Below are 25,020 nucleotides of genomic sequence, written 5' to 3' on the forward strand. Positions count from 1 at the left end.
ACAGTGGCTGGATTAACCCGACCAGCGGGCTGGATTAGGCCCCCAAAACAGACTTTGGACATGCCTAAAAGGGACCTCTGGATTCCTATACTATCCATGTGCCTTACCAGCAGCATAAGGTAGTGGGGAGATCAGCATTATGGTGACACACTGCCAGGAGTACCAGACTGGCTCCACTGCTGTGTTCATCCCATCCCATCTGGTGGAACACTTCTGGGGCTTATATCTCACTGATTCCAAGGATATTTGACATTTACCAAAAGAAAATGCTACATTTTGTTTTAATCTCATTTTGTGAGGAGCCCTGTGTAAGCTCCTCCTGCATCTTATTGCCTGTTCCACCAGTTCTTCCTCTTTCAAGCTGGTCCGGGGAGCTCACAGCGATTTCTCACTGCTAAATGTGTTCTCTGTTTACATTTCTTTTACACTTTCCTAAGGACTTCCCACCCTCTCCCACAGGCCTCGACAGAATATCATATATTCTTATCTTTCCTTACAACCTCATAGCAACTCTTTGTGTGAGAGGCGGTGGATAGGGATATGAATTTGCGTCTTTTTCATCCAAAGCACACTAGCTTCTGGCTTTAGGGCCCAATCTATGATAGTCACCCATAGAAATTCACATTTCCTCTCCTATCCTCTCAAGGTTTCTTGAGCCAATGTCTTGTTCATGTTTGACTTGGTGCTGCTACATTATTGTCTGTGTACTGTTCTCTGCACCTGTAATTCCCAGCAAAGTAGACATAAGATTTAGCTACATTCTGACATGAAGCAAGTCAATGTAGTCTTTTTACGCAGGAATTATCAGGTGTAAAAGTGACATCAAGATAACAACAGTCAATGAATCACACAAGCTAAACTGGCTGCAAAATACACTGAACATTTCATCAAAGCAAATTTTCTGACACCATTTTTGAAAGAAAAAAAAAGATGACTCCTGTTGTGTCCTTTCATAGGTTTGACTGAGAGTCCATATTTCTCCATATTAGCTGAAAGATGTTAAGCAAAGCACAAACTGCCAAAGGATTTCACAGGAATAGGAGAGCATTTATTAAAGATGTATTTAAATAGATAGCTGGATTGTGTAGTGACCTCAGCCTGACTACAAGATGGAGGGAAAGTCTTTTTACCACAAATTTAGGGACTCACTTCCCATGTCATTTTTGCTGTTCTGCTTTAAAACTGTCTTAAGTGAATTCTTAGTTGGGTGTTGGTGGTTTCCCCTCTGATGCATTTTTGCATAATCAGTGTCCATCTGTTTCCTTCCCATATCATGCACACAGCCTTCTCTCAAAAGCAGATTTTAATTGCAAAAATAGGGTGGCATATTTAATACATGGGACAATTCAATATTTATCTAGTGCATCATGCATCTCTGTTTCAATTTCACTGCAGAAAACAGCAGTGGGTCCACCTAGTTTTCCTTCAGATGTCATCAGTCATGATTGACAAAGGGTGAATTCCTGTGGCTTACCAGTAGTGAGGTTTGATGGAACAGTGCATCCACCACCACATCCAAGCCTTGCACCAACCAGGGCAGGACAGAATCCCCTTTACTAGCACCCAGGTTTGCACAGTGAAGAGGCCCAGATTGGGCCCGCTGCTGTCATATGACATCAGCAGGGTCAGTTCAGAATTCAGCAGATCCTCTGCTTGCCCATCCCCGCTCCCAAAATTCCCTATTCCAGGTTTTTTTCACAGGCTACCAATAGTGGGGATTCTGAAAGCGCTAGCTTCCGTACATCTTTTTGAGCAGACACACTGCTTCTCTGCTAACTATGGAGCTCTACTGCCAGCAGAAGCCTGCAAAACTGGACAGGACTGGGGGAAATCCCCCATCCAAGTTCTGGGAGGGAAACTTTCATTTTATTACCGTATTTTTCGCTCTATAAGACGCACCAGACCACAAGACACACCTAGTTTTTGGAGGAGGAAAACAAGAAAAAAATATTCTGAATCTCAGAAGCCAGAACAGCAAGAGGGATCGCTGCGCAGTGAAAGCAGCAATCCCTCTTGCTGTTCTGGCTTCTGGGATAGCTGTACAGCCTGCATTCGCTCCATAAGATGCACACACATTTCCCCTTACTTTTTAGGAAGGAAAAAGGGAATCTTATAGAGCAAAAAATATGGTATATGTAAACCGGATGTTTTTCAAATCACAATAGCAAAGGGATTATCTTACAGTGGCTAAAATGTGCTTGCAGTACACTTTCAGTGGTTATGTTGAATTTTATGTAGCATGTGTCCTTCTAGTCACAGAGCAATGTTCACTTTATTCTTCAGTATCCAACTGCCTAATATTCCAATTTCAAACTGCATTAATTCAACATGCTTAGGATTGGGGTAGAACTAGCATTTTAAAGATATGCTTTACAGCATAGGAGGAAGACCTTATTATTACCTTGTAAATCAAGGCTGAACCTGGAGGGAGTTTCATACTCTTTGCTTGATATGATTCCCCCCTCCCTTCAAGGTGACCTCGCCTGTTAAACTCTGGAGGTTGTATTTGATATAACATTTACTTTTTCTAAGTCAATAAAATGAACCAGGATGTCTTTAGATCATCAGAGGTCTGCTTATTACCAAAAGATTTTTTTTAATCATGATCTATACTGGAATTTGAAAGAATCTGGTTGCATTTCATTTGGTGTCCTGGATAAGGGTTTGTGGGATGATAATCTGCTGTGTGCGTAGAATGCCCCCAGATGAAGTTCTCTTTATTAGTTTGTATTTCTTTTTTTCCCCCTGAGCTCTGGGGATGAGATCATGAAAGTGTAAATGGCTGTTATGTTCAAAGGCACCTTTTATACCAGGAAAGTTTCTAACTGCCAACCTGTATTATTTAACTGTTACTATCCTAATTAGTTCACATCAAGGTCAGTGTTTTGTAGCAAAATGAACTAACTACAAACTCCACAAAGGGAGTTTTCCTTCACATTAAAGCTGTAGAAGTTAAACAGGAGAGGACCACTGAATATATGAAAGGCGAGATTGATCGGAACTCTATTTGTCTGCAAACCACACAACTTTAATATTGTGTAATTAGTTTGCATCTTCAGGAGTAACCTTTCAGACACCTGAGGCAATGTTGTTACAGTTATCACATTTGTCTGAAGAGATTATTCATATCCACCTCTGCTGTTCTGTCTTTCTTAAGGTAATTAAGACCTTGTGGGATTTTAACCTTCCCCCAAATACAGTGGTGCCCCGCAAGACGAATGCCTCGCAAGACGAAAAACCCGCAAGACGAAAGGGTTTTTCGGGTTTTGCGACGCTTCGCTAGACGATTTTCCCTATGGGCTTGCATCGCAAGACGAAAGCCCATAGGGAAATCTCGGGGACCTTTTTTTAAATGCTGGCGGTGGGGAGCAAAGCCTTTTCCCCCCCCTCCGGACTTCAGAAGAGGTCCAGGAAGGCCGGCGGGGGAGAAAGGCTTTGCTCCCCACCGCCAGCATTTTAAAAGCCGTCCGGGATAGCAGGGAAGCGCTTCCCGCTATCCCGGACGGCTTTTGAAGGCAGGCAGGGGGGGCAAAGACTCCTGGACTTCTTCCCAAGGCGGGCGGGGGGCAAAAGTCTTTGCCCCCCCTGCCTGCCTAACCGGGGGCTTTTAAATCGCCCCGGGACTGTCCGGGGCGATTTAAAAGCCCCCGGACGGCTTTTGAAGCCTCCCCCCACCGCCCGGCATCGGGGCAGGAACGCCTCCCCCCGCCGCCCGGCTTCGGGGCATCGTCCCGATGCCGGGCGGCGGGGCGGGAAAGCCTCCCCCCGCCGCCCGGCTTCGGGGCATCGTCCCGATGCCGGGCTGCGGGGCGGGAAAGCCTCCCCCCGCCGCCCGGCTTCGGGGCATCGTCCCGATGCCAGGCGGCGGGGCGGGAAAGCCTCCCCCCGCCGCCTGGCATCGGAACCATGTCCCGAAGCCGGGCGGCGGGGCGAGAAAGCCTCCCCCCGCCGCCTGGCATCGGAACCATGTCCCGATGCTGGGCGACGGGGCGAGAAAGCCTCCCCCCGCCGCCTGGCATCGGAACCATGTCCCGAAGCCGGGCGGCGGGGCGAGAAAGCCTCCCCCCGCCGCCTGGCATCGGAACCATGTCCCGAAGCCGGGCGGCGGGGCGAGAAAGCCTCCCCCCGAAGCCTGGCATCGGAACCATGTCCCGAAGCCGGGCGACGGGGCGAGAAAGCCTCCCCCCGCCGCCTGGCATCGGAACCATGTCCCGAAGCCGGGCGGCGGGGCGAGAAAGCCTTCCCCCGAAGCCTGGCATCGGAACCATGTCCCGAAGCCGGGCGGCGGGGCGAGAAAGCCTCCCCCCGCCGCCTGGCATCGGAACCATGTCCCGATGCCGGGCGACGGGGCGAGAAAGCCTCCCCCCGCCGCCTGGCATCGGAACCATGTCCCGAAGCTGGGCGGCGGGGCGAGAAAGCCTCCCCCCGCCGCCTGGCATCGGAACCATGTCCCGAAGCCGGGCGGCGGGGCGAGAAAGCCTCCCCCCGCCGCCTGGCATCGGAACCATGTCCCGATGCCGGGCGGCGGGGCGGGAAAGCCTCCCCCCGCCGCCCGGCTTCGGGGCATCGTCCCGATGCCGGGCGACGGGGCGGGAAAGCCTCCCCCCGCCGCCCAGCTTCGGGGCATCGTCCCGATGCCGGGCGGCCGGGCAAGAACGCCTCCCCCCACCGCCCGGCTTCGGGGCATCGTCCCGATGCCGGGCGACGGGGCGAGAAAGCCTCCCCCCGCCGCCCGGCTTCGGGGCATCCTCCCGATGCCGGGCGGCGGGGCGGGAAAGCCTGGGCGCGCTTGCAACTCTCCGCAAGGAGCGCGCTGCTTGCGGAGAGGTCCGCGCCTGTCCTGGACCTTTTCTGAAGGCAGGCGGGGGGGGGCAAAAGTCTTTGTCCCCCCTGCCTGCCTTCCCAGGGGCTTTTAAATCGCCCCGGACAGCGGAGAAGTCCTCCGCTGTCCCGGGCGATTTTAAAATGCCGCCCGCCAGAAGAGATCGGGGGAAGGCGGTTTCCATAGGAACGCATTAATTGATTTTCAATGCATTCCTATGGAAAACCGTGCATCGCAAGACGAAAAACTCGCAAGACGAAGAGACTTGCGGAACGAATTAATTTCGTCTTGCGAGGCACCACTGTACTCTCAAAATATGTGCTCCACACTGATATGAATTTAACTAGGCTACTTGCCTTCATGTGTTTTGTAGAAATTCCTCAGTCCATTAGCCCTTATCTTACAGCAAGGATAGCGAAATCCAGTAGCCTTCCAGATGCTTTGGACTCCAATTCCCATCAGCCCTAGCCAACATGGCCAATGGCCAGGAATGATGGGAGTTGTAGTCCAGCAACTATAGCTAGAGGGCCATAGATTCCCAATCACTATTATACCAGATCAGGTTGCTGGGCTGGTGGCAGCAGCAAGTCCTTCTAAGTTCAATGGTGCTTACTCTGAGGTAAATTAGTATAATAGCATTGCAGCTTTAATAAAGCAGCCAAAAAGATCAGGAGGACATCCTTCTTTATGAGGAAAGACTAAAGAAGAGGACAATATGGAGCTTACACCTTGATAAGCCTTGGAACTGGAGTAAAAAACAAAGTTGATCATGCAGGCCTGTTATAAGGTGGGCTCTGGCCTAATGATGCTATTATATGGATGTACTAGGAATTCCACAACATGTAGTGGGTGGCTATCAACTTAGATGGCATTATAAGGGTATCAGACACATCTATGTAGGATAATGCTTTCAATGGCTGTTAGTCATTTTGCCACCAGGATCAGAGGGAGCATACCTCCAATACCAGTTGCTGGAAATCACAAGTTGACCTCTGTGGGAACAGAATGCTGACTTAGATAGGCGTTTTGGCAGGACTCTTTTTACATTTCCATGTTCACTTCTACAAATTCCAATAAAGCCATCGGAGCTTTGTGATCTTAAAAAAAGCTACCATTAAGAACATCCAAACACTTGCAAGACTCTCAGGAAAAGGGCAGGAAAAGGCAACACAGCAGTTATGGTCGACTCTTTAGGACCTGAGACCTTGACGCCACCCTTGATGCAATTTAAGGTGGACTAATTTCAGTTTCCTGTGAAAGTTGTTTCAAAAGCCCAAGCTTCTCCAGAACTTCTCAAATGGTTTTAATGCCTCAGTAAAACCACAGAAGCTCTAAAATAAAAGCAAACATTAGGGCATGAGGTCACAGCTGAAAGGTACCAGTGCCTTTTAAAAGAGCCTAAGTAACTTTGGCAAAGATATTGAAACCTGATGTGCCACATTACACTGCGTAATTTTCAGTTATATGAGGCATTGCAGCAAAAGGGTTGTGTGAGGTAATCTTGGCGCTGCCATACATGCTAAATGTGTTAAAAGCCAACCATGTCTGCTGAAATTCATATAAATGAATTGGTTACCTGCTGTGATTTCTGCAGTACATAGAAGCATTACCCCACTTTTGGCAGAGCTTCAGGGTTGCAAAGGCCAGCTCTTCCATATTGCAATACTCATCCACAAGTCCGCTTCTCCTGTGCCTAGAAAGCACGGGTCTGAGTGGTTTCCCCCTTGACTTTCTCCTTTGCCAGGGAAAACTCACTCTTTAGCTGTAAATCAGAACAGACGGCAAACCATGGGAAACGTGATGGTTGTTTGCTCCGGTTGAGTGCTAAAGAGTGGTTTTCCCTGGGAGAAAGCAGCGGGACAAGAGGAAGTATGGATAAGCCCTGAGCTGATATTCCATGACAAAATACAGTGTAGGTGTGCTTAGGATGCTGCAGGTGTAGACCCAGAGTTGCACCCAGGCCTGTAAAGCTAAGCCTTTGGGTTGCCTTAGAAAGGATCCCCATTTAGTGTAGTGGCACCTACTCTTTGGAGTTCCTTCTCACTACACATTACACAGCAGCCATCTATGCTGCTTTCTTGTGGCAACTGAAAACTTTCCTCTTCCAGCAAGCCTTTTATATAGAGATCTTCCCCAGTCCTCATCTGTACTGGAGTTGGAATAATAATAATAATAATAATAATAATAATAATAATAATAATAATAATTTATTTGTACCCTTCCCCAGCCACTCTGGGCGGCTTCCAACAAAGATTAAAAATACATCAAAATGTCACACATTAAAAACTTCCCTGAACAGGGCTGCCTTCAGATGTCGCCTGAATGTCAGGTAGTTGTTTACCTCTTTGACATCTGCTGGAAGGGTGTTCCACAGGGTGGGCGCCACTACCGAGAAGGCCCTCTGCCTGATTCCCTGTAGCTTTGCTTTTCTCAGTGAGGGAACCGCCAGAAGGCCCTCGGCGCTGGACCTCAGGGTCCGAGCAGAACAATGGGGGTGGAGATGCTTCTTCAGATATACTGGACAGAGGCCGTTTAGATATTTTCAGATGTTTTCATTATTTTGCTGTGTGTGTTTTCCACCCTGGGCTTCTTTGGGAAGAAGGGTGGGATATTCTAATTAATTAATAACTACAGTAGTAGTATTCTATATCCTCTGATCTATCTCTCTCACTGCCACTACCCCACATTTTGGCTTCTTTCATCCCTCTCTCCCTGGTGGATAATTCCATTGGCAAAGCATAGGACTCTTAATCTCGGGGTCATGGGTTTGAGCCCCAGGTTGGGCAAAAAGATTCCTATATTGCAGGGGGTGGACTAGATGATCCTCGTGATCCCGTCCAGCTCTACAGTTCTGTGATTCACAGCTGCAGGTGACTTTCCTCTGTTATTCTTAGTATGAACCAGGCAGTGGCATTTAACAACAGAAACATCAGCCAGCTACTTTTCACTTGGGAATTGGAGGAGTTACAGAAGCATCTATTTCATGCTTCCCGCTTCAGAACTGGCAATGTAGCTGGCTCAGAGGTTGAGGCACCATAGGGAAGGCATAGTGAAAAGGGTGGTGGCTGGCAGAGGGCTACTTTGCCCTCGATAGAAGCCCAGTGTCCTAGTGATGCATAAATAAGAAGACATTAGCTGCTAGTATTCTCCATTCAAAGAAACAGACACCAGTGAAGTTTTCATAAGCCGTAGATTGTCGTGTCCCACTCCCCACAACCCCTTTGTACTTCTCATTGGGATGCATTGTGCGATGTGAAACCCCAAAGCAGGGATTTCCACGATATGTTGTCCTGAGGGAAAGCATCTTCCATAATGAAAGAGCTGGCGATGGAATTTTACAGTGTGCTCTGTATTTTTCCAGCTCCTTGTGTTCCAGCTCTGAAAAGGTAAGAGAATACTTGTGTTGTTGTACGCCTGCAGCACCTAGCAATGAAGTTGTCCTTTGGTAAGCCCCAACTTCTTCAAAGCCCTGAGTAATCCGGCTACTGGAAAATGACACAGCTTTTCAAAGAGATGCATTAGGCAAGGATTCAGCCTTGATTTTGTTATTCATATGGGAGGATGGTGTGGAAAAAGAAGAGCAGCCAGCTGGAACTGGTGTTTGGAATCGGTGTCTAAACGTAGCACCACCAAAACCCCTGTAAATGAATTCAGATTCTGAGCGGGGGACCCCACAATTCAAAGGCATTAAAGTGCCAAGTTGATTTTGCTTGATATTTCCGATGCAACCTAACACAGAGATGACTGCTTTGGTGTGAATGCTAGTTGTGCTCATCATCACCTTTAGAAACATATATTTAAGTTCAGAAAGTTGACCAAAGATATCATTTAGCTTAGGAGGAAAAAGTAGAGAGCCAAGTAGGTTATTTTTGTTTAAAAAGCAGCTAAGCCACTCATTCCAATTGCAGAGAGAGAGGTGAAATAGTAAGAGACCTAGAAGCTGGGAAAATCTGATTAGGTTGATGCCAGCAAACAATTGAGGAAAATAACGAGGTACCCACATTTTTTTCATTCCCATACTTCAAACAAATTGAAAGCGATTGACAAGTTAATAAAGAAACTTGTTTTCATAAGGCGTGTGGCAGAATGGAGTTTGGCAGACATTTCTGCTGCTTTAAATGATGAAAACAGTTCTTTAATTTTCCTGGATCGTATGGTAGCAACACTTGACTCATGTTATCAAGGGATTCAAATTGACACAGATATGTGGCTAATTAATTGCTAACCACTTATATCATCTTTTCTCCCTGATCCTTTAGTTGCAAGTTCTTTTTATTTTTTTAAGTTAGCAGCAAGTTCTTTTTATTTTTTTAAGTTAGCATTCAGGAGAGAGAGAGAGAGAGAGAGAGAGAGAAAGTGGACGTGGGTTTCAAATTTGTTGGCCCAAATCTCTCTGCCCAAAGGTATCCGTCATCTTGCCAGTTACTGGCATATCTACAGTGCTGACTCACATCCTGCTGCTCCTTTTTTAGAAATACTTCCAGCAACAGGCTTTATCACTGTGAGATTCAGCCTCTATAAATGCCACATACCTAGACCGAGAGGGCACTGTCTGGCTCATGGCATATTGATGACCCTGTTCTAAAGGCAGCTCTCTGTGAAACAGCCTCACCACCGCTAACACCTTTTCTTTCCAAACATGACCTGTCCGCCAGTAAATCATTGCACAACCACAGAAAAAGGTGGAGGGAAGGTGTTGGTAGGCTGGCTAAAGACAACCCCTGTTGCAATCCACCAGGTAACATTTAGATTAAAATGCTACATGTTTGATCACAAGCCTACTTGAAAATTTCACATGCCCCGGTGTCAGCCAAACATTTGTTGCAATCTGATGTTCTGAGCTCTAGGAGATTCCTCATGGTGCGCCCTTAGCATCCTGCGTGAATCTCTGTGAGCTCCATTGATGTCTCAGCCTGCTCAGCAGCAGCTGATATCTTCTTGCACCTTGAATTACAAGTTGCAGGATGGTATGGGAGGTATCCTTTGTGGAGGCAGATTAAAGCCTAATGTGGTACAGAGCAGACATACAGTGCACTCTAAAAGTTGTGACACTGTGCAAGTCCTGCTGTGCCGAAGGATATTGATTAGGTAGCGTTTTGGTGCCAACTGAACATTCTCTGGCACTTAGAAGATTGGGCAAGAAGCTTTCTACTGCCACCTACAGGCCAACTTAAAAGGAATAAGCAGTCGACTACTTGGAAGAAAACCATCCATCCCGTTACAGCTCTGATCTTCTGCCATGCCACATGCTGATGGTTAGAAAAATACTGAGTACATGAGAGGCAGCACATAGTGGAGTTTCTTTTCCTTACTTACAGAGCCCTTTTAAGTCGATTATATGAAACTATTAAATATCATGCAACATATGCACTACTTAATTATGGGTTTTTAAAAAAATAAAAATTAAGAAGCCCAACACAACATTTTGGGGTCAATAAAACGTGATGGGGCATGAATGGTGGTACAGTGCTTTGTATCTAACAGCTTGTTCAGCGTGAGGCTGGAGGCCGAGAACTTGTGTCTAACTAAACACAGTGCAAATTATTTGTACTCTTTAATTCTCACCCTAAAGTGTTTTATTGCAATAATTAACTGTTTACATATACTTTCTCACACTATGAAAGGCAGAAATTGATAGCGCTTGTGACTTTGAATAAGACCGAGAGACTTTTACCTAGGCTGCTGGTTGGTACAACTCTGAGGGTTTTCAAGAGGATCCCACACATTGCTGCTTTTAAAGTTTTCTGAAAACCTGCCTGACTACAAGACCAGAGCTGTCCCATTATTTTCATTGCACTTAAACTGGTGAAATTTTGTAAGATTTGTTACTTTTACATCTAATACCCCCTTGCATTTGATGAGGTTCTTGCAACAGAGCAAGACTTGATCTTCTGATTTGACTCGGTAAAAGAAAAGAGATATTGTTTTGATGCTGATGACAGTGATTAGCTCAGCCTCCTGCTTGTTACACAGGGACTGGGCAATCAGAAAGTTCAATGGCAGTGTTGGCTAAACTGTTCCGATCCTGAACAGGGAGCATAGGTGGAAGAAGATGCTAGAAAATGATGGGCAAAAGAATCTGGGACCTAGAAACATGTGCCATGGAGAGGAAATTCTCTTATGGAACAGGACAAACCAGCTAGCACTCAGCCAGAGAAAAGAAAGCTGAAAGAAAGACTAGGTATGCAAAGTGCATATTGTCAGGAGCTGTAAGATGGGAAGGCGGAATTTCAGCATTGTTATGGAATTTGATATTTGCACATTCCAACACAAACAGACCTGATCTGCGTCTCCCATTGTAATGTGGGAGTCTGCACTTCCTTGCCCACCAGCTTTCACACTTCCTGAATGGTCCAACACAGTTTTCAGCTGTAAAAACCGAAATAAAATATGTTTTAAAATGTTTATTTTGAGGGGCCAATACTTTGCAAAAAGACATTTAAAAGTTGTGTTTTTTTGTGGTTTGAGAGGCAGTAATGGGATAAAATAACATATGCAAAAGTGGCACAGGCCAGAAATAGACTGATTTGCTCATCCCTAGCTGAAGTTCCCATACTGATCTGAAATCACCAACCAAATCTTTAGCAGTAGGCATCTGGTCTTTCATTCTCTTTGAAAGCAAAGCTCCTACTTTAAAAAAGAAAACCACCTCTCTTGTATGCAACATTACTCTGGCATTGACTTGAGATGATTCTCAGTTGTTCTGGCCCTATCTGCTAGCAGAAGGCATTTAACAAAACCAACTTGTTTACCTTAATCTGCCTCTCCTCCTGCTCCTGAATACATTTACAGTGTAGTCACAAAGCTGGATGGAGCACAAAGCCAGGACAGGCCTCTTTGATTTGGGTTGCTCAAAGGACAGGCGTTTGTCATCACTCTGAGTGGTGCAGAAGCACTAGCAAATGCAGACCACAGAGTCATCGCTCAGCTGTCATTGCAGCTTCAGCTTCTGCAAGCCAGACATCTAGAGACAGAACAGTGTTTGATATCTGTCCAAGTAGGTTCTGTTTCCACTTGATGTGATTTGTAAGGATACTACCCAAATTCCTGGATTCACAGGACTGAAATAAATTGCCAAATGTCTCATTATTAAACTATGTGATGCAGCGCCATCAATAATGGCCCTCTTACTGGTATTGCATTCCCATTAAAAAAAACATGAATTATTTTATTTTATTTTTGGCATGATCCTTGTGGTTCTATTATGATTCTAGTGTGGTGGTTGTGTTATGATTGAGGGCATGCACAGCTTATTTGGGGAACTAACTGATAACTTCAAAATAATTAAGAATAAGTATAATTGTAGAGGTTAATGGAGAAAGAACACAGCTCTGATTAGTGACTTGCTACTGTCCCTGTTCTAAGACTTGGGTGGCGCTGTGGGTTAAACGACAGAGCCTAGGGCTTGCCGATCAGAAGGTCAGCAGTTCAAATCCCCACAACAGGGTGAGCTCCCGTTGCTCGGTCCCTGCTCCTGCCAACCTAGCAGTTCGAAAAGACTTCAGTGCAAGTAGATAAATAGGTACCACTCCGGCGGGAAGGTAAACGGCATTTCCGTGCACTGCTCTGGTTCGCCAGAAGCGGCTTAGTCATGCTGGCCACATGACCCGGAAGCTGTACACCGGCTCCCTCGGCCAATAAAGTGAGATGAGTGCCACAACTCCAGAGTCTTCTGCAACCGGACCTAATGGTCAGCAGTCCCTTTACCTTTGCTGTCCCTGTTACGCTTATTTCAATATTACAGAAAGTGTAACGCCAGAAATGCCTTCTCCTCCTCAAACTTCCATGCATCTCTGTCCTAGTCGGGCTGGCGTAAGCCACTTCTTCCCTCCTCTGGTCTCTCTCAATTTGAGATATACCTGTTACGCAGACAACTGACAACTCAGCAATCAGCAGGCATATTCTTTACAAGAATCTCAACAGCCAACCTGTGCTACTTGGTCCACCAAAAACTGAGCAGTATTCCACCTTTGCTTTAAGGAATAACATCTGTTCATTGTACAGGACCATAAAAATAACCACTCTTAATACCTTTTCCTCCTCATGCCAGATACAAGGCAACTCCAGCCATCTCCTCCGTGGCCTTACGATCCATCCTATCAGTATCTGGGATCAATTGCAACTCCTTCGGTTCATCCAGCAACCCCAATTTCACCTGGAAGGGCAAGTGGAATGACCTCTCTCTCTGCAGAACTCTCAAGCCGACTGACAAGTAAGTTTCAGGAAGCATTTTTTTAAAGCAACAACAACCCCAACCCGCTACGCTCAGGTTTATTAAGGTGTGAGCAGGCACTGACTACTCACCTCACCACGACCTGACCCCTCCCCCTCTCCATCCCAGGTACACAACAGTGACTCACCTGAAGGGAAGTCAGGTGAGCCGTCATCCATTACAGCAGGCAGCAGGGAGTTCGTACACATAGCCTTGCTCCTTCCTCTACGTATTCTGAGAATGCAGGGAGATAAACTTCTGAGTAGGGCTTATGTCACAGACCAACATGGCAGTACATTAACCTACAGGCGTAAGTCAAAAACGCAGAAATGGAATCAAGCTCCATTGACTTCATTGTGGCTTTCTCATAGCTCATGTAACTAGTGTACCATTGTTCTGGCTCTGCCTCAGTGAAAGCAGCTGTGAACCTTGCAAACAATGCCCAGAGACAGTGCACAAATTAAGGGTTTCTAAGGTTCAGTTTTAGGATTTGACCCTGTTCTGTTTAATCAGAATGATGTCCAGCTGCAGCCCAAGACAGATGAATGGTGAGTTTGTAACACGTTTACAGGTTATTTTCCTGAAGAGGCTTGGAGTCCACTGAAGAAAGAAGGCATTAAAAACCTCCTTTGGTTGCTATTTCCTTACTTTTAAGATTTTATATAGATGGGTCTTGCCCTTAAGCGAATGCAGCTGATTTTCTAATGGGTTTCTGTGCCTGAACTGTTCTTTATATACTTTAAACACCATTTTGTACACTCACATTTTTTTATAAAGGCCTCTAATCTTCATATTCCCTCAGTAAATTCACCTTCCCACAGTACAAAAAGGCCTAATTGTTTTTCCTATTGCAGGGAAGACGAAATACAAATTTGAAAGTTATAGGACACTTTTTCAGGGTCATGGATTCAAGGAATTACATTTATATCCTCAATGAACAATAGGAAACAGCTGTCATAACTTTTCTACTGTGTTTTATTTAAAAAATACAAATCAAGTCAAGAAAAATCAACCTAGGAGGACAGTGGCGTAGGGTTGGTTGTCAGCACCCGGGGCAAGGCAAGTAATTTGTGCCCCCTAACCCGTGGATTTGCGCCCCCTAACCCTAACCCCCAGATGTTGCGCCCAGTGCGGCCGGCCCCCCCTGCACCCCCCACGCTACGCCACTGTAGGAGGAGAAACATGGGCTTTTCTGCTGACATTTGGCAGCACCTCGCATAAAACATCATTCAAGTGGTTTGCAGTGATTGTCTTTTAGCTGCAGTGCAAGCAGAATTTCAACAGATGAAGCTTCCCCTGCCTCCGTTCTAGAGAACAACATCACCTGTTGAATTTTTGTTTGTCATATAGTTATCTTAGGCACATGAACCTAGTGGGAGGATGGGCAGAAGGTAGCAATCTTCCCCACAGTTGACATTTGAGGCTGAAATCTGATCTGCTGTGGAGGCATACCCAGGTGTTTGGTAGTATTGTTAAGTAGAAGGAGGCAGATGATGATTATAGCTGGCATATCCAGAATTAAGACTATAGCATGTCACAGAAATCTTCTGAGAAACCTGTGGAGGTTTGTCAAAGAGGCCCTGGCTGCTATGTTGACAGGCTTTCAGAACCTGACACTACAATATGTCTGCAGAGTCTTTTTAATCCAGTCACGGTGCAGACTGTTTTTGTTTTCTTTCTCCCACCTCCTGACGCTTTTTTTCCTGTACATGCACATTCCTTTTATGCAGACTCCACACTGTGTCTGAGGAGGTGTTGCCATGAGGAAAGGTTTCTTTATTGTTATTTTTAATGCCTCGTAATAGCTGGCAAGAAAGAGGAGCCACGATCCCTGTTAATTGGAGTCTGTCTAGAAACTCTCTTTTAAGAGGGCCATTATCTCTTTAATCTGTTTTGGGGGTGGAGGGGCTTGGCAAGTGAGTTCTTCCATCAACAGAGGAAAAGGGTTGATATCCAACCATCATTTCAAACATGGAGCATTAAAAAAAAAAATCATTCCCAAATACTTTAGTCCTTGAATCTCTGTTGGCTGAGGCAGGCAACATAAAGTCTGAAGGGAAAGGAAGCATTGATGTTCACAGATATTTTAAACTGTCTTGAAAGGTGCCTCCTTCTTAGGCAATCTTTCAGGGATGGCTGTTAAATGAATAAAAAATGTGCTCGCTCAAGAATAATGACCCCACCTCTCTTCTCGCTTTCCTGGGATCACCAAGTGGTCATTGTAGGAGCATCACCTTTCCTCTAAATTAGCTTTGTTTGCATTCACTGACAGCAGCACACAGCTAAATCGGATTGGCTGCAAAGCATTGTCATGACATCACATTCTCCATGTTATGTCAGATTGGTTGAGATCATATATGAAGGAGAAAGAAGTTCGAAGGGCGCAACACCAAAATAGGAGGAAATCAGGGAACAGTGGTCACAAGCAAACATAAAAGAAGGTGAACAGTGGGAGGTTTTTTTTGAATGGAGTGTTTCAGCATTGTCCCACCCCCCACCCCCGCAAAAAACACCCCACTGCTTTTGCCATAAATAGCAAAACATTAACTTAACATTTGGCACACCTTGGAATCTGTCCTGTTTTTTTCTTTCACTACCTACAGTAACCTCAACAGAATAGCTCACCTTAAGTATTTAATAGACACAAAGGAGAACAGAGCTCCTACACCTTAATCAATGGGGCAAAGTGGAAATTGTGGGCAGATGGAGCTTGCCCAGTGAAAAGTGAGAAGTACTGTACATGCTAAAATGTGCTTTTCTACATAAGAGTCTTGACTTTCCTTTGATTTTGGTTTTATTTGGTCGCTATGTGTGTCTGAAGTGTAGTGACATCTGTCTTATGTCTTCTAACCTATAGCATTATCCCTGTCCTCTTTCCCAAACCAGGTGCTTCTGACCTAACAGCATTCAGTGATCCAAGAGTGGGAATAGACCGTCCTTTCCCTGCGATTCCTTCCATTTCTGATCCTCGCATGCACTATCCCGGAGCGTTCACCTATACTCCCACACCTGTGAGCTCAGGAATAGGAATCGGTATGTCTGCCATGACCACTGCCACAAGATATCACACTTATCTGCCCCCTCCATACCCAGGTTCTTCTCAGGCTCAAGGCAGCCCATTTCAGACCAGCTCCCCTTCCTATCATCTCTACTATGGAACATCAGCAGGGTCGTACCACCAGTTCTCTGTGATGTCTGGAGGAGATCGGTCGCCTCCACGCATCCTTCCTCCTTGCACTAATGCTTCCACAGGATCTACTCTCCTCAATCCCAACCTTCCAAACCAAAACGATGTTGTGGACACAGAAGGCAGCCATAGCAACTCCCCTACCAACATGGCAACCACAGCAAGGCTAGAAGAAGCAGTATGGCGGCCGTATTGAATCATTAGCACAGCTGTTTTGTCTGCTGAATGGCCGAGGACTCTGCCAGGTTTATAGATCATTACAGAGAAGCAATCCATCCAGAAGTCAGTATTTCCAGGAATGGTGTCATGGTGTTATCCAATTGACATTGGTCACTGAGGTGACAGTATTCCAGAAAAGTACACTCGTCCAAGGACTGAACTTCTGAAGATGAGAACATTTTAAGACGATGGTACCTACTCACTCAATTTTTCTAGAGATATGGGGAAGGATAGATACTCGGTATGTTTCCAGAGCTTGAGACTTCAAAAATAGTTTTGGAGCTCCTCAAGGCTTTCAAAAGAGTGCTTTGTTTGACATCTGATTTGGAGGCTTAAAGCCTAACGCAATCTTAATGAGTTTAATCAATCATTTTGTCATGCTAGTTAAAAGGAAGTATAGGAAGATTCTCAGAGAGAAACTGTGAATGCTTCTGATTTAGCAATGCTGTGAATAAGAGTTTTTATATCCTGGAATTAATTTTTTTAACCAAGTTGTATATTCCAAAGAGTATGGGAATTATGCTTATTTTAATTTTAATTTTAAGATGCAACTCGTCCTTTGCATATCATTTTTTTATTTCCTTTTTTGGCACCTTAGAAATTTGTAAAAAGATTTAATCTTTTTAAAAATGTGCTTGATTTTCTCATGCATTGTCAACTGAAGGCATGAAAAAGGCCTTTCCAGGGAGATGATTTAATTATTCCTTTAATATAAAAGAGTGACAGCCTTGGGTCCTTTTCAACTACTGAAAACGTATATGATGAGTTACTCGATATTTATGCTCTCAGCATTGATTTTTGTGTGTGTGATACCTTTATTATTTAAATATGCTTAAAGATAAGCACATGCATTTTGTAGCAACCAAAGTTTTAAAATATCACATATAAAATGGCTGGAATAATTATGGGTAATGTGACTTTTAATTATTTAGAAGTATTGTTTACATTTTGCTCCATTTCACTTTCATCAGGCATTTAATACCCAATGAAGTCATTTTTGTTGTCCAGTTGAGAACCCAGAATTATTTTAAACATTACTTTGATATAAGGAGTATCAAAAGTGTCTCCCTTCTTTTAAAAAAGAGGAAAAACTTTGCATCACATTTTGCCACAATACTCTGATCATTTTTAACACAAGTTTCAGAATATGAGGAGGACACTGGAGGCAGGAACTGATCTCAGAAAGAGCATATGGAGATTCCAGGACAGCTGCGTTATACTCCACATTGTGCTGAACTGATATCTAAATGCAACAGAAGTGAAAAGTAAAATCAAACACAGCTAGATAGACATAGCCAAGTACTTCATGCTGATAAATTATGGGCAAAATCTGACAAGCTCCTGTACTTTCTACTTCGATCTGTTGGGAATTGCAAGAACTTGTTTCAGGCTGTGGTCCTAAGCACAATCATCTGGACACGATGCACTAGATACACAGACACAAATCTCTTTACTACAGATTTGACAGCCAAAGGCAACCTTAGAAGGTTGCACATTTGAGCAAAAGAATGGCCTGAGGGACTGGTAACCCTTGTCTTCTAGCCCTCTCCCTACCCATCCACCCTAAATAATTTTTCATCCTGTAAGAGAAAAGATATGGATATCCATATCTTTTCTGCTGTAACTGGAAGAAATGGTGGCAGGAGAATGGTTACACCAAACACCATTGCTTTGTTCAAACTTGCCGTCTCAAGGTTACTTTTGGTTAAAAATTATTTGTCACTGGACAGCTCATCACATCCAGTTTGGGCCTCAGTTCTTGACAAATGAATTTAGAATCTGGAACAGACTTCCAAAGCCAAGCCCATAGTCAGGAAAGGAAATTTAAATCAGTACAGTTCAAACATAATACATGGGATAGGCCACCCTGTAGCCAATTTTTACTTTCTTCCCCATGCCCCGCAGTAATAACTTAAATGGAACATTCACTGTTGTCTAATACACCTCAAACATATCAGACATCACTGTAAATTATAAGGCACTGTTTTATGTGAGGGTTTGGTCTGAATGCAATTGTACATGTCTTTGATTGTACGTTAAATGAATACTGCTGAAGTCAACAGATTCAGAATTACCTTCTGATTAAGTAATGGACCTTTAAAAATTAGTGGAACAATTGCAGATCAACTCTTCTGAGTATTTGAAAGCAGGCCTTTAAATCAGTGTTGGGTGTTTAACAAAATTAATAAAGGATTCGGTTTAGAAAGATCCTCGGCTGCAGGCAGCAAAACAGCTGGACTTATTTAAAATAGTTGTTTCTTTTTTATATTATATATATATATATTTGTAGATTTTGCTTTTGCATTATTTGTGTGTCTGATGCAGTAGCACTTTGAGATAAAATGTTACAGAGTGAAATAGCTGATGCTATCAACAAGGTCAACTTACTGCAGAAAATTATTTCAGCTGATCTCAGCCAAAGCTCAAAAGATCATACAGTGTCATTTCTCCCCCTCCCCACTTTCAGATTCATATTTTGCAGTTGCGTGTTTTGCCATTTTTCAGATGTGTGTTTTACAATTGGGGGGTTTGAGTTTCTTTTTTTAAAAGAAATGGAAGAGCCAATTCATTTCTGTGCTTCTGAAATGGAAAAAAAGGTATTTCAAAATAGTTAATTGTACAAAACTGTTACAATTACCTAGATTTTTCATGCATTGATTTCTTACATCTTTAGTGAAATTTAAATCTGTCTTTCATGGTAACTGTTCCACAGGATTCAACTTAAAATACAATGCCTTTTCCTTTATGCTATAAGTGCTTAATGTGGATAATCTGTTTAGATAAAAATGCCAGTCATTTATTATAGATATCAGCAACTAAGGCCACTATATACTCTCTATGATTTATGCCTAAACAAATGTATGCCATTTTATCCAGTATTAGAATAATTCATTGTCTCGACTACACCTGCACTATTAATGATTAACTGCCCACTCCTTTGCAGGTTTATTCAGAAGTAAGTCCCACTGTGTTCAGCAGTGATCATTCCTAGGTATTGGTGCATAAAATTGCAGCCTGATTTTACCAGCTTCTGCTTCAAATGGGCTGAGATGGAATCTGGCCAGCATGGAGTGTGGCATTACTAGGGAAGAGAGCAAAACATTCTGAGGATAACTACAGTTTTTGAAGCCCTACAGAGGCCAGGGATTAGAGAGCCACAGCTCAGCACTTCATAAAGAGAAATGCAGACAATCCAGAGAAACTTGGGCAACTGTTTATATGAGCTCGGGCTGTTTGTCCACCTTGCCCAGCAGCATCTAATCTGAGTGGCAGCAACTCTCCAGGGTCTTTGGTGCAGAGAGGTCTGTGCATTCACCTGCTACCTCCCTTCATCCGGGGAACAGCTGTGGTTCATTGCTAGATCATCTGCTTTGCATGCAGAATGTTCAATCTCCAGGCAGGGCTGGCTGGCCGAAAGCCAGAAGAGCCACCGCTATTCAGTGTAAACAATACTAAGCTACATGGACCAAGGTTTGACTTGGTATAAGGCAGTATCCTATGTTCTTATGCACCTGCTCTTAACAGGACATGGCAAGGGTTGTACCTAGAAGGACCTTTTGCATGTAAAGCATGTGTTCTCGCATTAAACTACCAATCAGTTTCTGTCAGAGACTACCCACTTTCCAAATGTTTTTCTTTCTCATAGCTGAATTGTCTGCAGATTTAGAATCCTAAATATGGCTAGATTTAGGTTTAAGAGGCTTGGACTTTATAATTAGGCACTAAGAGTGCTATACGCATTCTCTTTGATTTTTGTTGTTAAAAAATATCCCCTTGGTGATTTAATTTTACAAGGCTTTGATCAGGGCTCTTGATGTCTAAGACCTTACCTTCACATCTTTCTGGGGTTGTACCATTTCAGAATGTGACATCTTCTGAATTGATGCCATCCCATGAACACGTAGGTCAAATGTGTATCATTTTATATTGGGCTTGCCTAAGGAAGGATAAGAGTAGTTACTAGGGGAGGTAGTAAGCTCAGTTTTTCTGCATGCCTCTTGAGTGTAATGAAATTTGGAAGGGAGCATCTGTGAAACTCCAGATTTTTCATAGGATTTTCCCTTCTGTTGAATTCCTGCTTCTTGGACCTCAGGCTCATGCATGAGCTGATTTTAGAGTGGTCAATTGCAAAAGAGAACAAGGCTGCTGGACCTTTAATGCCTGTGCAGAAGAGGGAACTTCATATGTGTGGGAAATGCCATTGCTCCAGATGTTGCTGAACTGCAACTCCCCATCAAGCATGGGCAATAGCAAGAGACAATGGTAACTGTGGATCAACAACATCTGGAGGGCTACAACGGCATAATTCCCTCTCCTACACACCTGTTAAAGGTGCAGGAGCCCTGTTTTCTTTTGCATCTGAGTCACCTGCCTTAACAGTATTTGGGAAGGCTCAAAGTACATCTCCTTTTATAGGAGGCATTTCCCAGGGGCGCATTTCGAAAAGCATTCCAAACTGGCCACTGCCAGAGGCAGATTATAAGGATTAAGTCCAACTAGCTCCACAGAATAACCTGCACAGTCAACTGCTCACATACTTAAACACATGGAGAAGGGTTTTGGTTTTCTAAAAACTGGAAATGGGGCCAGGAAGCTAATGGTCTATTAAGAGCTGAAAGTGAACTGGATCACTACTTTGCAGCATGTGAAAAAACATTTTCTATCTTCATGTATATCCAAATTAACTAAATATTAGAATTCCTGAAAGAAAAGTTCCCTATTTAAAGAATTTATTTTTTTTAATGTTGCTCTCTAAGAGAGATGTTCGGGTATTCCCTTTTGTAAAATATAAATGTATTTGAAACTATTATAATGACCAGATAATGGTCAATAATTAGGAACTCATTTTTTATTTAAATGCATTGCACAATCCAGACACACCCATGAAGCTGAATCAGTAGGTGTTAAAGCATTTTAAATCAGTTTTTGCTTCAGCTGAGATTAACTGGCTTTACCATTCCTTTTTATTGCAGCTACTTTTGGCTTTACCAGCAGAGATCCTAAACATACTTGTTAGGAAAACAAATCCCACTGTTTTCAGTGGGGCTTAATTTTTGCCCTGGAAATAACTTTCCCCCACATTTTAACGCAGTTGTGCAAATAGATCTTATTTATTCCCGTGTACTTAGATTTTTATAAACTGGTTAAACTGATCTTCCACAGGTGTCCCACAATCAAAAATAACAGGTATTTATAATATTTGTTATATTTGTTACTTTTTCCCATATGACACTCATTCATTGCTCAACAAAACTTTGTTTATAACATTTTATTTTATAAGGCTTGTTGTGCCTTGCAACCTTTTCTATTTAAAAAAAAAATGTTGGTCAATACTATCCCATCATCATTTTTTCTTTCATATATATCAAAGGGTGCATCAGGAGAATGTTAATTGTATTTCTGTATGTAAATAGGTTTTAAAGGCATCATAGAAACATATTGTTAAGGCTTGTATTTGACATTTTTCATTCGCTACATCTTTGCTGAACTTGCCTTTGCTAAATACTGTAGGAAACTTGTTTTATTTCCAACTTAATTATTTTAGGTTTTGAGATTAACTCTTTTAGTTACTTTTGTCAACAGTTAACAGCATGGTTTTGTGTGGCACATCAAAATCTCTTCATTTTTTTGTTGTAGAAGAAAATGTGCAAACAACTGTGGGTTATTTGTGGTATTCTGGAGTTAACAGATACAAATTCAGGAAAAAAAGTGTTTCATTAAGAAATGACTGTGTGGTAAATCTCATGGGTGAACACAATGGAAACAGGGCCATTTTGGAACATAGATTTGGATCTGTGAGTTTAGCATTTTCTGGGTGTATTTACAATCAACTTGTCCTGCATATTGGAACTGCCACATCATCTCCTGTCGTATGGATCACTTTCAGAGGGGAGATTTTTTTCTCTCTCCAAGCGATAGCAGTTTTCTCTAAGAAGAGAACAGGAGCCTATTTCTCCGCACTCCACCATGTCTTGTTTAGATAATAGTATCTGAGTAGGCACTTCCTCTATGTTACAAGGTCAGTGTGTCCAGGAGAATTCATTGTGACTAGCATGCAGAGCAGCTGGACTGCTGCATTAGTTCTCATGGAAACTTGCTTTCTTTGTACCACAAGTTCTTCTGTACATTCAATATTATAATTAGTGTGAATGACAATAAAACTGTTTGAGAAGTATACAAGCATTCAGTTCCTTCATTATTTTCCTGAGCCACATGAATTTGGTTCTGGTAGCCAGGGTGCAAAGGAAGGGCTATCTTCTTGCAACAAAGAAGTCTACTGATTTTTGTTGGTGATTGGTAACCTGCCATTATTTGTAGCTGCTGATGAACCATCCCATTCCATCCCCTTATTCTTCTGGCACATGCAGAGAACCTCTCCCTTCACACCAAGCTTTGGAAACTAAGAAGCCATGAGAAGTTCTCTGTTTCTGAATGTCTCCAAAGGCTCAGGAGAAGCTGATCCCCCATTTCCTCCCATGTTTTCTGTGTGCACCATAATATTTTCTGCTGGGAAGGAGAGCCCTGGTCTGTCTGTTTTTTTCAGCACCAACTGAAATAGCCTTCCTCGTCTGAGTTTTCTCAGACGCAAGGTGGACTTGCTTATGCACCACCACAAAAAAAAGGCCACAGACTTGCATCTGCTAACTTAGAGGTATAGTTGGAAATTTAGAAATAATTACTATGAGTTGTATCCAGCTAAATCATAGTGATAGTAGAGCTGATGAAATCAATTGAAGTCCATTGGTTTCAATAGGTCTATTTATGATTTAGTTGAAGATACCCTATAATTTAATTAGGCATGCATCTCACCATAGGAGGGAAGGCTGTAACAACCAGATGGCCAGTTCAGTCTGCTTACAAACTGCTAACTGTTGATGGACAACTTGAAGGCCTCTGCTCTCTTGTCTTATAAGGTTCTTTATCATTGAACCACACCTTCAAAGAGAGGTCTTCCCTCTATAAAGTAGAGTACACAGCCATTCTACTCTGCTGTACATAGAATTCTGAGAAGGAATATCTCCTTGTATGCTAGACAATGTGCAGCAAGCGTTTACTAGAGAGAAATCTGTAGCTGCCACTGGCCATTCAGCAATGACATCTCTGGAGCACTGTTCGCACAGCACCTTGTTGATGAAAACACACCAAGGATGCAAATGGGAAAAGACTATGCCCCCACGTTGGTAGTTTTTAAATGATAAAGCACTGATTTAAGCACCTGTGTATCCATCACAGCTGGCATTATATCTTGTATCTGTGGCCAAATACAAAGCAGCATGAGAATTTGTCTAAATTTGCAGACAGACATTAGTAAGGTAGACTGTGGCCCATGAAAGTTTATGCCGTAATAAACACGTTAAGTCTTTAAGGTGCCACAAGATGCATAACTTAAACTGAAACTGAAACATGGAGGATACAGTCCAGCCGTATATTTTTTAAAGTTCCTTTTTATCCAGTGTACTTTACTCCGGCATGTTTAACTCTCTCATTGATCACAGTTGAAATAAAAGTCTTAGCTGTAGCTGGATCTTGCTGTGAAACCCAAATCCATAGTTCAACAGCTGACTTAAGAGAGGGCTGCCATACAAAAGAAAGCTCAACAATTTTGGGGTGTCCTGTTCTTTACTTTTTGAAACAAGGCAACCCTACTTAAGAACATAAGGAATATAAGAACCCTTCTGGATTCAGCTAAAGGCCTATCTAGTCCAGCATCCTATTCTCACATTGGCCAACCAGATGCCTATAACAAGCCCACAAGCTGGGCCTGAATGCAACCTCACTCTCACAAGTTGTGAGTCTCGGCTACTGGTGTACACAGGTATACTGCCTATAGCAGTGGAAACAGACTTCAGGAGTTTGCTCTCTGGTTTGAAGTTGCTGGGGCATCTGAAAGTCTCCCAGACTACTATTAGTACGAGTCATTGTCTGGGAATTGTTTGGGTTTGGGATAAAATGATAAACTAAATTAAGAAGAAAATCTAATACACAAGCATTAAAATGAAGCTTTCTGTCCGACATAGAATAAATAATGTTTGGCCTCAAACTTTTAAAAGCATGGAATCATAGATCTGATATGCAGTAAAGCCCATCTTTTTTCAACAGGCCTTGTGAACATTTTTTCCTATTTTTTAAAAAAGCTAGATTTCCTGTAGAGGATTAATTTCAGTCTTGCAAAGAAGAGAGCGTTAACTAATTTTTTCCATATTGATAATATTTTATATTGCTGCAAATTAATTACTGTTGTGTTTTAGCCTGAGTGACATCCAAGAGTTTGTAGCCGAGAACATCTAATTTAGACCTCTGTAAAAGGTAAAAGTAAAGGACCCCTGGACAGTTAAGACCTCTGTACTGGTAGGTTCACATGCATAACAAGGAGTTTGGTAACCCTTCCTCCCAAAGAGAGGGGGTGCAACCTAGCTAAGCCTGGCATGACAGCTTACTCTATGGTCTTAACCCCTTCATGCATTAATTAGTGTTAATCATGTTGGTTATATGAGGCTCGTTATATTCCACAATACAGATAGGGTGGCGCTGAGCCTCTTGGGCTTGCTTACCAGCAATTCAAGTCGCACAACAGGGTGA

General features: G+C 43.3%; 1 protein-coding gene across 3 annotated transcripts in view; it reads left to right on the forward strand.

Annotated features, from left to right (window-relative positions):
* RUNX1 (RUNX family transcription factor 1) overlaps positions 1-22,620 on the forward strand; it is a 186,529-nt gene extending 163,909 nt beyond the window's left edge. For all 3 annotated transcript variants that reach the window (XM_081908748.1, XM_081908747.1, XM_081908749.1), the window contains 2 exons: positions 12,873-13,034; positions 15,921-22,620. In XM_081908748.1, coding sequence (XP_081764874.1) covers positions 12,873-13,034; positions 15,921-16,417 — 659 coding nt within the window. In that variant the 3' untranslated portion in view covers positions 16,418-22,620. The remainder of the gene's footprint in view (positions 1-12,872; positions 13,035-15,920) is intronic.
* The last annotated feature ends 2,400 nt before the right edge of the window (positions 22,621-25,020 follow it).

This window comes from Podarcis melisellensis, assembly GCF_964234715.1.
Source record: "Podarcis melisellensis genome assembly, chromosome: 4".
Lineage (NCBI taxonomy): Eukaryota > Metazoa > Chordata > Lepidosauria > Squamata > Lacertidae > Podarcis > Podarcis melisellensis.